The sequence below is a fragment of the Amblyraja radiata genome, chromosome 37 (genome assembly GCF_010909765.2).
Source record: "Amblyraja radiata isolate CabotCenter1 chromosome 37, sAmbRad1.1.pri, whole genome shotgun sequence".
In the NCBI taxonomy this organism is placed as follows: Eukaryota; Metazoa; Chordata; class Chondrichthyes; order Rajiformes; family Rajidae; genus Amblyraja; species Amblyraja radiata.
In genome coordinates, this window is record NC_045992.1 from 13,476,239 (window position 1) to 13,491,506 (window position 15,268).

The window sequence follows — 15,268 nt, forward strand, 5'->3', positions numbered from 1 at the left end:
CACGCTCTCAAACCTTTTTAAACCTTTCTTACTCCCAGGCTTCTTCCTTGCTCTAGAAATGGTCTGGAATTTTCTTGTGCTTGGTTCTGCCATTGCAAATATCCCTGATACTTCCCTTCTATATCAATCTAGAAAGTGAAGTCTCTAACACAATGGCACTGTACTCCATAGTTCTGGAGATAGACACAAAATGCTGGAGTGAGTCAGGCAACATCTCTGGAGAGAAGGAATGGATGACATTTCAGGTTGAGACATCTTCAGACTGAGAGTCAGGAGAGAAGGAGGCACAGAGATATGGAAGGGTGAGGTGTGAAAATGGGATAGCAAAGGGGACGAAGGTCATGGAAAATGTTATGGATCATCGTAAGCTCGGGGAAGATGATGAGGCATATAAAGATGACATTTTAAAAGGAGGACAGTCAGACTGTCAACCTACCATAATTCTGCACCTGATTTCAAGCAATAATCAAAAGTTTATCTGATTTGGTTTCCATTCATCACCCTCCAGAGATTCAAATTTCACTTTAAATGTGCAATATCCATGATCATCCATCTCCAAACTCCTGGTCCACATTACTGACCCACTGCCATGCTCTGCATTATTAAGAGCTGCTTAAATGCCTCACTTCATGGAAGTGACAAATCACTTCCGTTGCTTTACTGCCTTTTACACTGTGTTCCTTTGTCCTCAAAACTTGCATTTCCCCAGGATCTGACTTACCTGGACCTGGCAAGTCTCCCCAATGGCCTCCAACTTCTGCTTGTATTCATAGATTGTTTCTTTAATGTCGTGCATTTCGGAACAGTGTACGATGGCTGAATCCACCTGATTGAAGGAAACACATCAGATGTAAGCAAGTTGCACAGGTATGTTTGTCATCTCTGCTGACCTTGCTAAAATAAGTTCAAAAAGTGACCTCTGAAGGCAGGACAGTGGTTGTTGTCTATGTGGATTTTAGTAAGGCATTTGATTAAATCCTCTATGAGAGGTATAGACAGGGTGGTTCACTGTCAGAACCTTTTTCCAAAGGAAATGTCAAAGACTGGAGGGCATATCTTTATGCTAAGAGGGGCAAATTGTAAAGAAGATTAATTTAGTTTAGTTTAGAGATTCAGCATGGAAACAGGCCCTTCGGCCCACCGAGTCCACGTCGACCAGCGATCCCCGCACATTAACACCATCCTACACTCACTAGGGACACCTTTTACATTTACTAAGCCAATTAACCTACAAACCTGTACGTCTTTGGAGTGTGAGAGGAAACCGGAGTTCTCGGAGGAAACCCACGCAGGTCACGTGGATAATGTAGAAACTCCATACAGACAGCACCCGTAGTCAGGATTGAACCCGGGTCTCCGGCACTGCGTTCGCTGTAAGGCAGCAACTCTACCGCTGCGCCACCTTGACCGCCCTCATGTAAGGGCTGAGGAAATGAATTTAACTTGGCATCAGGTTTGGCACGAACATTGTGACCCGTAGGGTCTGTACCTGTGCTGTACTGTTTTATCAATCTGAATGAGCACACCTGAGTAGCAAATCGGAACATCTAGTATGACCTTGGCTACACTCACCAAACATCTAAGCATGTGCTGATGGTAATCAGAGAACTTTGGAGATAACCTCAGCATTTACTCCAATGTATCAAGCAATAACAGAGATATGAACTCTGTGGAGCACCTGAATTCCCACGGCATATTACAACAATGATATCTCATGTACTAAGCCATCAACGACTATTTATGCCCCTTATATCCGATATCAAATGTGGCACATTGTATTGGAGATTTATTCCAGCGATACGGTAGGAACAGAACAGTTAGATGGCAAAGTTTGCTTCGAAGTTTGGAGAACGCACCCGCAAACTTAGTGGAGGGAGGGTTTAAGTGGTGGGATCACGTTGGAGGTGGCAAAAATGTCGGAGGATTATTTGTTGTATGTGACAGCTGGTAGGGTGGAAGGTGAGGACAAGGAGGACTCTGCCCTTGTTACAAGTGGGGGGGAAGGTGAGGACAATGGGGACTCTGCCCTTGTTGCGAGTGGGGAAGGTGTACCAGCAAACTTAGTGGAATTGTTACAAAAGGATATCACAAAATAAATGAGAGTTGGTTACGCAGGGAGCAGGGTCAGTCACGGGAGAAAACAGATTGAAAGAACTGTTGACTAGGTGAGAATAAGTGTTCGGCATGGACTAGAAGGTCCGAGATGGTCTGTTTCAGTGCTGTAATTGTTATATGGTTGAAATCAGCAACAAAAAAACCTAGTAAGAAGGCAAGAAGAATTATGTTTATAAGAAACTTACCGAGTATCTTTTTTCAAAAGTAATTTACAAATGCGAATGATATAAATGTTTGAAAAAACATCACAATTGTATGGAAAGCACAGGAAATTATGAAGAATGGGTCTTTGAAAGGGCCAATATTTGGCATGGGCTGAACAACGTCTTTCTGAGAGAGGTGGAAATATTTATCAACCTAGGATTAAGCAGCTATATAAAATTTACTAAATTCACAGCTCCATAATTCAGAGACAAATGCAAAAGTAATCATATGCAGCAGTAATCCTTTTTCCATAAATTCCAAATGAATGGCAGAGGATCAAAGGGAAAATAAAACCCATAGCTTACTTGAAATATGAATTACACGAGATTCAGATGAAGTTTTTGAGGTGGGTATAATTATTACAATATATAAAAGTCATTTGGGCAACAACACAGATTGGAAAGATTTCGATGGAAATGGGCAAATGTGGTGGTTTAAATTGGCATATTAGTCGGTATGGCCGAGTTGGGCTAAGGGCCTATTTCGAAGTTATATTCTAAATTCTGCCATTCTAATACAGAGTCATTCCACGCTCCTGAGAAGCGGTGAGAAACTAGGCCAATTCCGTGAGCTCGCCCAAGATAAAGAAGGAGATAGACACAAAAAGCTGGAGTATCTCAGCGGGTCAGGGAGTATCTCTGGAGAAAAGGAATAGGTGACGTTTTGGGTTGAGGCCCTTCTTCAGACTAGGAGGTGGTGACTAAAGTGGTGGGAAGAGCAGGGGAAGTCAGTGTTCAATAAGATGAATGGACCATACATGGAAGAAATCACAGAAATGGAGGTGCAAGACCTTGTAGGGTTTTAAATGCAAGGATAAAAGGGCTGAGAATCAGAATTACATATTTGCAGCTAATGAACTCTGCTAACGTTCTCATTAGGGGAACTCAACTTCTTAGAAAATCACGATTACATCTTCAAACAGCAAAAGTAGCACTGACCTCTTCCACAATTTGTTGCCCTTTAGGTAGGGCTTTGGCAAAGTTTTGTATAACCCGCAATGGCTCCCTCTTTTTAACACTGCCGTTCTGGTCAGCTCTACAGAGAACAAAGGGGTTGATTTAAGAAAGAAAAGCTTGCAGACATACAGTTTCTGAGAACATCCTTTCGTTTTTTGTTTTTTTTTTAATATTTTTATTTATTAGAATTACAGTAAGTTACAGTAGTACAAGCCACTTATATCTTATTACATTTATTGTACCCCTTCATTTTTTAAGCTTTAAGGAAATATAGAAATAAAGAAAGTAAAGAAAGAGAGATAGACATCCTTTCATCCATATGATTTATAATCAATCAATTATTCCAGAAGTACAAACTATGTCAACAAAAACATAGATTCCACTTAGAGAAATGGGATGGATGACCAGGTTGGGTTATGAATGGAATATTGGCTGTTAAATTTATATTGTAACAACTGAGAAAGAGACCATTCGGCCCAACCATTCATGCAGTCTCCTCGTCAACCAATTCCATCAGTCCTGTTCCTCTCTACATCCTCTGCTCTACCCCTACGATTAATACTTTTCTAACATATGTCTAGCAACACTCCTTTGATTTATTTTCCCATTTATGCAGTAATTCAAAGTTGACAATTGACCCAACAGCAAATTTTTGGGAAGTTGGAAGAAATTGGAGCACCCAGACACCCACACGTTCACAGAGAGAACATGCAAACACCACACGGTCAGCACCCGGGGTCAGAGTTGAACCCAGGTCATCAAAGTTGTGAGGGAACAGCATTAACTACCCTCTACTCTACATTTCAAACATGGACAGGGAATCTTTAATCTGCACCCGAGTGAAAGAATGAAATCTCATTTTAAGATCTCATCTGACACACAGTACCTCAGGCACTGCACCAATCTCCATGTAGGACAAGAATGTCAGGTGAGATAATGTACTGAATTTCCTCCGTGAGAAATTGAACAACAACCTTTATGCCCAAAGGTTATCCCAACTAAGTCAAGCTGAATATAGTTGGCGAGAGTCAAATTTCATAAGGAGATTCCAGTAACAGTTCAAACATCAAGTTATGAACCTAAAGGGAAGTTCCCTAGAAACATCAACCATTTTGGAATTCTTATGACAAGAGATAGCTTATCTATATTTACAGTTTTTAAATAGTTGCGAATACTCCTGGACATGCCTACTCACCCCAGCTTTTCAGGAAAGCCTGTCCTGTGATACAGCACGAGAATTCCCAGGATCATTGCTAAATTTGTCCGGCCAACTCCAACTTGACAGCTGAAGACTAACGCAGGAGGTGGTCTTTTGGAGTCCTGCAGGAGCAAGAGATTTGGGGTCTCCTAGAAGAAAAAAAGGATTGGTATAAATATGGTGGTTGCAAAGAATACTTTAGAAAAGATCTGCTTTCATTTTGCTAGCCAAGTAGGAGAATCGTCTGCTGGTTGTGGTGAAGTAGACGATCACCCTGTTCAGGGACTAGAACCAAGGACAAAGCATATACACATCATGGAAAGCAATTTGTGAATGGACTTTTCTTTATGGAGTGTGACAACCAGCATGTTAAACAAGGAAATGATCATCAAAAACATTGATTCAGGTCAGAGCAAATATTCAAGTAAAAAAACTTTAGATTTTAGAGTCATAGCATGGAAACAGGCCCTTCGGCCCACCGAGTCCACGCCAACTAGCAATCCCTGTACACTAGCACTATCCTACACACTATGGACAGTTTACCATTTACAGAAGCCAATTAACCTACAAACCTGTGTAAGAAAGAACTGCAGATGCTGCTTTAAATCGAAGGTAGAAACAAAATGCTGGAGCAACTCAGTGGATGAGGCAGGATCTCTGGAGAGAAGGAATGGCGATGTTTCGGGTCGAGACCCTTCTTCAGACTGAAGAAGATGAGGCAGCATCTCTGGAGAGAAGGAATGGGCGACGTTTCGGGTCGAGACCCTTCTTCAGACTGAAGAAGGGTCTCAACTCAAAACATCGCCCATTCCTTCTCTCCAGAGATGCTGCCTCACCCGCTGAGTTACTCCAGCATTTTGTGCCCACCTTCAACCTACAAACCGGTACGTCTTTGGAGTGTGGGAGGAAACCGGAGCACCCAGAGAAAACCTACGTGAAAATAGGGAGAATGTACAAACTCAGTGCAGACAGCACCTGTAGGCAGGATCGAACCTGGGTCTCTGGCTCTGCAAGGCAACAACTCTATCATCCTTAGCCATGGATCTGTACCATAAACATTGTTCACAAATTCAATAATATTGCAATAATAATTCAATAATAAAGGATTCCCTTTAATTTTGAGGGTGCATTTATGTTAATGATATAAAGAAGTGACACAGGTTCTGGCAATGAGGCAATCACAGTATATGTCAATTGAGCCAACAAGGATCACATTCCATAAATAAAAATCATGTTTTCTTTAGATTTATCAAAAGTGGCACTTAACATGAAAAAGCAGGCTTGGGTTAACATGGTCATTTGAAACATATAAGATTGTTAAGGGCTTGGACACGCTAGAGGCAGGAAACATGTTGGGTGAGTCCAGAACCAGGGGCTACAGTTTAAGAAAAAGGAGAAAGCCATTTAGAACGGAGATGAGGAAACACCTTTTCTCACAGAGAGTGGTGAGTCTGTGGAATTCTCTGCCTCAGAGGGCGGTGGAGGCATGTTCTCTGGATGCTTTCAAGAGAGAGCTAGATAGGGCTCTTAAAAATAGTGGAGTCAGGGGATATGGGGAGAAGGCAGGAACGGGGTACTGATTGGGGATGATCAGCCATGATCATATTGAATGGCGGTGCTGGCTCGAAGGGCAGAATGGCCTACTCCTGCATCTATTGTCTATTATCTATTGTGTATTGTCATTCCGATTTCCCTCTCAGTACATTCCAAAATGGTTTACAGCCAATAAAGTATCTTTGAGTTATTGCTAATGTTAAAATTATGGGAATGCAGCAACCAACTTGCATAGAGAAAGATTCAAGAAATGACAATCAGCAAGTAATTTGTTGTTTTTGGGGGAAATGTTGAAAATATATAAATATTAACCAAAAATGGTATACATGCATATTGCACCGAGTCTTATACATTTCAGAATATTTTACAGTGCACAGAGTCTTTAGCCCAAGGAAGTGCAATCAAAAACAAGAGGACATATGTTTAAATGTGAGAGGGACAAGATTTAATACAAACCTGAGATGCAACTTCTTCACACAGAGGTTGGTGGGTATATGGAATGATTTGCCAGAAGAGGTAGTTGAGGCAGATATGTGATGACATTTATAAGACACTTGAACAGGTAGATGGATAGGAAAGGATTAGATGGATATGTCCCCAACACGAGCAAATGGGGCTTAGATGGGGCATCTTGGTCAGCATAAACAAGTTGGGCCGAAGGGCCTGTTTCTGTGCTGTATGATTATGACTCCAAGTTGATGCTCTGGGACTTGAACCCCAGAACCTCTCAACTCCAGGGTGGGAATGCAACCAATTTGTGCCACAGCTGCTAGCATTCTCTCTTCTGTTTCAGAAAGATGCTGGGCCAATATGCACCTTGACTGGGTCGGCAGAGAAAATTAACGACTTTCAACACATACATGACAAATTACTGTGTTATTTTAGTGCACGTTACTCATGTCAAATATAGCAGTTTAAATTATGCAAACAACAGGTACTCTTCTTGAACATGACAACTTAATTCATCTGATCCTGTTTAGATTTTGTTATCATAATGCTTAACAATAAATTTTACATGAATAAACACAGTAAATTCAACTGGACGGTTGTCTAAAAGATCTGTAGAGTAAGAGTCGTTCTTCGAATCCTGTAATATGCAAAATGCATCCCTAAATACACAAACTTACAAAGTTCTGGCACACAGAGCTACAAAGGATGGCCTGACGAATGCAAAGCACTGCATAGCCTGCCCAAAAATGGGAATGCCAAAATATTATGCAGAGGAAAGGAAGACGAAAGCCAAACTGGATTTAGAAGACTGGAAAAAAAAAACAGACCATGCTTGAAAGAGAATCAAGCCCTTTGATTAAGTTGCATCGGACTTAAATCCAACACACTGTTTTTTCCAAAATATGATGAGAAATAATGCAGAGCTTGTTCAACCTAAACTTCGCAGGACTGGTGAAGTTGCATACCATACTCCCTCCGGTTTCTACTGCTTACTGCACTCAAACGGACAAAATGCAAGATCTGAAACTAAGGTTAGGGTCAAATCAGGGTTTCTATCTGAATACACACCACGAGGTGTCATTACTGTCCAAGGATACGAGGGAGCAGCTCGAAAAGGGTTTTATTTGCCTGTCTAGTTCCTTCGATTTCTTGCAATGTGCTGGCAGCAAACGTGCTCTGGCTCGTGTAAGGTCAGTTAAGTCGGGTCAAGCTGAAGAAGAGTCTCGGACCCGAAACGTCACCCATTCCTTCTCTCCAGTGATGCTGCCTGTTCAGCTGAGTAAAGCCCCTGTTCCACTTTCCCCGAGTTACTCACGAATTCCCCCGAGTTTTCCCCTTGCTTCAAACTCGGAGAATGTCTGTAGCGAGTCCATAGGAGGCCTTAGACGTCCGTAGATGTTTCGCAGCTGCTCGTAATGCCAGCCGTAGGTACTCGGGGCATCAGGTAAGTCGGGACATTTTTTCAACATGTTGAAAAATGTCCACAAGTAAAAAAAATAGCCCTGAGTACCTACGGCTGGCTATTACCATAATTCTCCGAGTTTGAATCAAGGGGAAAATTCGAGAGAATTCATAGAAACATAGACATAGAAAATAGGTGCAGGAGTAGACCATTCGGCCCTTCGAGCCTGCAAACAGCCATTCGATATGATTATGGCTGATCATCCAACTCAGTATCCTGTACCTGCCTTCTCTCCATACCCCCTGATCCCTTTAGCCACAAGGGCCACATCCAACTCCCTCTTAAATATAGCCAATGAACTGGCCTCAACTACCTTCTGCGGGAGAGAATTCCAGAGATTCACCACTCTCTGTGTGAAAAATGTTTTTCTCATCTCGGTCCTAAAAGATTTCCCCCTTATCCTTAAACTGTGACCCCTTGTTCTGGACTTCCCCAACATCGGGAACAATCTTCCTGCATCTAGCCTGTCCAACCCCTTAAGAATTTTGTAAGTTTCTATAAGATCCCCCCTCAATCTTCTAAATTCTAGCGAATACAAACCGTGAGTACAAATTCGTGATTAACTCGGGAAAGTAGGACAGGTGCTTAACTCCAGCATTTTGTGACTGTCTCGGGTTTATTATCATGTGCACAAGAACACGGTGGTATAGGTCCAATGAAAACCTTGCTGCAGAGGCACGGGTGCAGAGACTCAGACAACACACAAGAACATAAATTATAAATAGACCATACATAAATCATACAACACAGTGAAAAGATATAACATGTTCAAAAATAACATATTGGTGCAATGAGAAATTCACGCTTGTGGTAGTGCAGGAGGTGGTCCATTGTCAAGTCAAGTCAAGTTTATTCGTCACATACACATACGAGATGTGCAGTGAAATGAAAAGTGGCAATGCTCGCGGACTTTGAGCAAAAAGACAAACAAACAAACAAACTACAAACAGAATGGAACAGCGTTGTGCTCCATTGCTGAGGTTTAGTTTTTTTTAAAGTTTAGTTTAGAGTTGGGAGCAGAAACAGGCCCTTTCGGCCCATCGGGTCCACGCCGACAAGCGATCCCCACACATTAATCCACTAGGGACAATTTTTGCATTACCAAGCCAATTAACCTACATACCTGTACGTCTTTGGAGTGTGGGAGGAAACTGAAGATCTGGGAAAAAATTGGATTAGGTTGAGCAGGTTGGTTCAGATACCCAATAGTTGTAGGCAGTGGCGGACTGGCCAGGGTGTCAGCTTGCCCGATGGCAAGTGGGCCCCTGATGAAGTGATAGCAAGTGATGGCAAGTGGGCCCCTGTTAAATGATAGCATTGTAGTTGTGGGTGGGGCCCCCTTTGTCTCCTGGCAACCAATATTTTTAGACCCAGTCCGCCACTGGTTGTAGGGAAGCACATGTTCCTAAACTTCATGGAATGCAAATTCAAGCTTCTCTATCTCCTGCCCAACAGTAGCAGTGGGAAGAGAGTAGAGGCTGGATAGTGAGGGTCCTTGATGACAGATGCCACCTCCTTGAGGCAGCGCAAATGTAGATACTTCCAATGGTGATGGACTGGGCCGAGTCCATCACTCTCTGCAGCCTCTTGCATTCGTGTGCGTTGAAATTGTTGTACCAGGCCGTGATGCAACGGTCAGGATACTTTCTACAGTGCACCTGTAGAGGTTGGTTGGAATATCCAGTGACATACTAAATTTCTTTAAACCTCTATGAATGTGGAGTTGCTGGTACATTCTCTTTGTGATTACATCTGTGTGCTGGGACCAGGACATATCATCCAAAAATGTTAACATCCAGGAATTTGAAACAGCCAACTCCCTCCATGTCTGAAACCCATCAATGAATATTGGCACGTGGTCTCCCGTCTCCCCTTTTCTAAAGTCAACAATTACTTCCAATATGGGCCGGCACTGTTGCTATCAATACTGCCCTCTGCTCTACATGAAGGATATTGTCATAGATATGATCTACACTGCCATCTAACAATCAACTCCTCTCACCTGCACCCACCTTGTTTCACCCCATCTCTCTCACCTCCTTACACTATCTATCTCCACTCAGCTCTTTGTCTAGATGAAGAAGTACTAGGGGGAGGCAATGGCATAGAACTAAGGTTACACTTGGCTCATTGTGCTTTGGTTGAATGATGGAGCAAATGGAGCAGTCTTTCAGTAGGGGTGAGGGGGGAGGTGGGAGGAATCTGTTCCTGCCCTTCATTCATATTCATATTCTTGAAGCAGAACTCTTCAATAATTCAAAACACTGTGATCATTTAATGTTTTCGTTTTATTAAACTGAATAAACAAGGATTTATTCTTTGTATCTGTGGCTGCCTTTAGTGTAGGGTAAACATCACAGGGAAACATCATAAGTGAATGCTGAACGATGATCGTTCCCCAGGCACACCACCACCTTTGGAAGGGCTGCTGCCACTGTGAAATCTCGCACGTATATCAGGTAGCGGATACGTCCCGACATAAAAGACTTCAGGGTTTCAGTAAATGGGGAGGAAGAAAGGAAACACAAGCATCGTCATAGTGGTCAAATCCTAAAGGACATGTGCTGTGATTAGCCAAACACTGAGCCAAGTACAGAAGTTTCATTCTCGTTCACTGTTTGTGATCCATTAGCAACCTATCGGTGTTCTGTGTTTGCCTGAGATAAGACCAGCAACAAGTAAAGTCTGTGGTGTACGGGGAAAACACACTGTTTGACAACAAGAAACACCAGCACACCGACCTGCCTGTGGAAAGTTTAAAAAAACAAGTATGAGAAATACCAAAATAAAAGTCATTGACTGGGGCAAAGAATTGAAGGGATGATCTATCTCCCACAGGGGTGTTTGATTTGTTTGTGTTTCTGATCTCCCCATCTATATGACTGGTTGTAGCCATTCTAGTTTGCTTTACTCTTGAGAGGAGTTGCTGTTCAGCCACAGGAAGTCATGTTCCGGGTACCACCGGCAAGCGGGAATCATTGCCTATTCTTTGTTGATTCCAATGAATGGTGAACGAGGTCTGATTGAGCTGGACGATGACACGTTGGCCCGGCTCGCCTCAACGGAGCTGCAGGTCTAAAAGACATGTGACAGAAGAAGAAGTTGATTCCAAGGAAGTGTGATCGAGTTCTCTTCTTAAACTGGTGCAGTCTAGGAGGTCAAGGTGCATTCACTGAGTTATTAAGTAGAGAGAGAGCATCCATGTGCAACTAAGTGGCCTAGTGGGTCACCACAGACTAATCAACAATGTCGCAGGGTTACAGATTCAAAAAGCACAGGAACAAGACCTTCGGCCAGTCCCGGAGTAACTCAGTGGGACAGGCAGCATCCCTGGAGAGAAGCTATGGGTGACTTTTCGGGTCGAGACCCTTCTTCAACCCATTTTGCCCATTTACACTAAACCCATTTGCCCGCGCTAGGACGATACCTTTCCATTGGGTCTGAGGCACAAGCCTCAGAAAGAGACAACTAGCTAAGACACCTGGTTAACTTTCCAGAAATGTTGTTGTTGACATTTCAACACCACTCTCATTCCTATTGTTGCCATACTATGTTTTTTTCCCCCAATTAATTCATTCTCTCACTGATATTCAAGACAAAAACACCATAACATAGCCTCTCTTATTCCATATCAAAGGACTTTATATTGATGTGAACTTTATCTTGATGTACTTTTGAAATATAGTCATTATTCTTGGAGCCGTGGGAGCAAATTTGTACATGGCTAGCAAGAGTCATTATAGAGAGTTTATTGTCAGTACCCAGAGAAACCAAAATAAGGTGAATATCACATATGTTCTTCTTGGTAATGGTAAATGAGGATTGAGTACTGCCCGGGACACAAGAGAACGAACTACTTCTCTTTGAATGAGTGCGATCGATTATAACGGTACATATGACAATAAAATACTCGAGTCCCTCTCTTGAGTTCAACAGTTTAGTCTAGTATCTCATCTGAAAGATAGCACCTCCGCCAATGTAATGTACACTCAGTAACGCACTTGTGTGTTTGCACTGAATTATGCCGAGTGGGACTTGAACCTGCAACCTTCTAACTCATGTCAGAAGGAAGCCAGCTGAGTCACGGCATTGCAACTGCCAAGTGCATGCCGTATTCACAAATTTGCAATGATCCCATTTTGATCAACTGTGCACACTTACCCTGAGTGTATTAATAAAGTTGTCTATTTGTGCTTGTAGATGCAGCCCATCCATGGACAGTGGCAATCGATGGTACCTATAAATAAAAACGATCAGGCATCAAAAAAGACTGTCACAGATAATAATGTACACACACACACACTCACTCTCTCTCTTTCAGTCTACAGTGTACGCATGTTAGCAACCATAAACTAATCACACGGCTGTGATTTTTTGCTGAATGAATAATGTGGCAATGACAACATTTCATGCCTTTAGAGATACAGCACGGAATCGGGCCCTTCGGCCCAATGAGTCCGCGCTGACCAGCGGTCCCCGCACATTAACAATATCCTACACACACTAGGTACAATTTAAACGTATACCAAGCCAATTAACCTACAAACCTGTACATCTTTTGGAGTGTGGGAGAAAACAGAAGATCTCGGAGAAAACCCACGTGGTCACAGGGAGAATGTATAAACTCTAAACAGACAGGACCCATAGTCGGGATCGAACCCGGGTCTCCGGCACTGCGCCACCGTGCCATTTCTCTCCTCTTTGACCAGTTTTCATCTTATCAACCTCAGGCTGAAATGCAGCTGGCCCCTGGGCTTTTTGAAACTGTAGCTATTATCAGCAACATCAAACATCATGCACAGAGTGGCTCTTCCAAACTCCTGGAACCCACGTTCAAGGTTTGAAGCGGTGAATGCATCACCCGTTCTTAAAATCCGCCCCTTTGTGAAGAGTTATGCTGCCACTTTCATGATGCAACAACACAGATTCAAATGAGTTACAGCACCAAGACAGGTCAATAATTTCACTACAAACCCACTGAACCGCATACTGACTGATAAACCAGTAACTGGATCTTGCTTTGAGGAAGAGGAGGGGGAGGGAGGGGGATGTATGATGAAGGCTATATCTCTGTCAGGGCGCATGATCATTCCTCTCTCAACCCCCAATTATCAGGTTAACTCATCAACCGTTGCAATTGTAATTGTGGGACTCTGACTGTGCCTTCCTTGTCATCTGAAGTTCTGCAATGCAGCAAAACTAGATTGGATCACAGCCTGCAGCTGGACATCAGGTTTCAGAAGCAAACGTCATTAACAAACGGAGGTGATATCTTAAACAGAACATGTTCTCTTCAAGGCCCTTGATGTATTGCAAGATATTCAAATAAACAGAACAGACAGGTTCCAATAAAACATTAAGAAATACACCTCTTTTATATAAACATTGAAATGTTGATAGATTATTGGGAGAGCAAGCTGTGAATCTTTCAAAGGTTAATCAGTAAAAATGAGAATAAACGTCTCAGCTATGGCTTTGGTTCAAACACTTGGAGGCAGGGTGAGAGTGAGGAAACCAGGCGAGGGAAAACAATGTGTAGGAAAGAACTGCAGATGCTGGTTTAAATCAAAGGTAGACACAAAATGCTGGAGTAACTCAGCGGGACAGGCAGCGTCTCTGAGGGAAAATAATAAGCGGTTAACACATGTCCGCTGCTTCAGATACAGGCAGCAGAGCAACCTTATGCAGCCTGCTCAACTTGCCATGAATGTAATAGACCACCGACACTAGCTACACACCCAACAAGGTGTATCATCCATAGGCTCCTTTAAGCCACTGTTCATAAAGGCAAGTAGCCAGATATGCCTCTCTTTCTTCCCTTTCTCTCTCACCAACCATCCTGCTCAGTTCCCTCTGCTCACTTTCCGAGTCATACTATTGCCCAAGAAGAATGCCAACTAGTGCACTGCCTGGGAGGAACCAGATTGCTGACAAGACGACAAAGTCCTCTGGCAATCAGAACATTATTCTAACAGACACGAGAAAGCGCCAAGCCTTTGTACAATCATATCAACTTCCTGCAGAAATCAATCAGTAACTAACCTGAAAGTTTACGATCCCTTTAATAGCATTGTTGGCAGGGATATGCATTTCTGCTGCTCAACATATGTTGATTGGTGCAAGGTTAAGAGAAGACTTTAGTTGGAGAACTGACTGGACTCCAATTTTTTTTTAAATGTTTGTATTGAAAATATTTACAATTATGTGATGTAGTATAATCAGATATCATTATTCATAGCACCAGACACATCAACGGTCTTCCTACAAGATTTGCCCTGCAGTAGTCCGGCATCATTTTTTTGCTTTTCCACGTAATCGATTAATAATATCGGATGGATTTCTGGAATGGTTCCACCCCTCAGCGTACAGTGAAATGTAGGCCTTTACCCACGGAGCTTTTACCCATGGTTGCATCAAGCTGCAGTCCATCCTTTACCATGTGGTACTAGACAGATCACTGGAATGTACCAGTCAGCAACACTAATAATAATAATAATGGATGGGATTTATATAGCGCCTTTCTAATACTCAAGGCGCTTTACATCGCATTATTCATTCACTCCTCAGTCACACTCGGTGGTGGTAAGCTACTTCTGTAGCCACAGCTGCCCTGGGGCAGACTGACGGAAGCGTGGCTGCCAATCTGCGCCTACGGCCCCTCCGACCACCACCAATCACTCACACACATTCACACACATTCGCACACAGGCAAAGGTGGGTGAAGTGTCTTGCCCAAGGACACAACGACGGTATGCACTCCAAGCGGGATTCGAACCGGCTACCTTCCGGTTGCCAGCCGAACACTTAGCCCATTGTGCCATCTGTCGTCCCGACTGACACTGACAGTTTTGGACTGCCTTGGACAATCTTGGACAACATGGACAGCTTCTTGCACCAGAGTAACCACACGTGTTAGGTAAAACAAAGAGCAGCAATCAGTTCATGGCTATCTTCCCTACCTATCTCCATTATATATCATGTTTAAGAAGGAACTGCAGATGCTGGAAAATCGAAGGTACACAAAAATGCTGGAGAAACTCAGCGGGTGCAGCAGCATCTATGGAGCAAAGGAAATGGCAACGTTTTGGGCCGAAAACCCTTCTTCAGACTGAAACGTTGCCTATTTCCTTCGCTCCGTAGATGCTGCTGCACCCGCTGAGTTTCTCCAGCATTTTTGTGTACCTTCCATTATATATCAGTCTGAAGAAGGGTCCCGATTCGAAACCTCACCTATCCAATCCCTCCACAGGTACTGCCTAACCTGCAGTTCCTTATGTCTCCTTTCATTGCATGTTTGCCAATGCTCTCTCCAATATGAAGAACATGAGC

General features: G+C 43.0%; 1 protein-coding gene across 4 annotated transcripts in view; it reads right to left on the reverse strand.

Annotated features, from left to right (window-relative positions):
- The window catches only part of pald1 (phosphatase domain containing paladin 1), a 188,600-nt gene that overhangs the window by 119,179 nt on the left and 54,153 nt on the right, over positions 1-15,268 (reverse strand). For all 4 annotated transcript variants that reach the window (XR_004410053.1, XM_033012959.1, XM_033012957.1 and 1 more), the window contains exons 7-10: positions 12,101-12,176; positions 4,471-4,622; positions 3,258-3,354; positions 722-826 (exon numbers count right to left, since the gene is read on the reverse strand). Coding sequence is in view for 3 of the 4 variants with exons in the window: in XM_033012959.1 (XP_032868850.1) it covers positions 722-826; positions 3,258-3,354; positions 4,471-4,622; positions 12,101-12,176 (430 nt within the window). In the remaining variant the exon portion in view is untranslated. The remainder of the gene's footprint in view (positions 1-721; positions 827-3,257; positions 3,355-4,470; positions 4,623-12,100; positions 12,177-15,268) is intronic.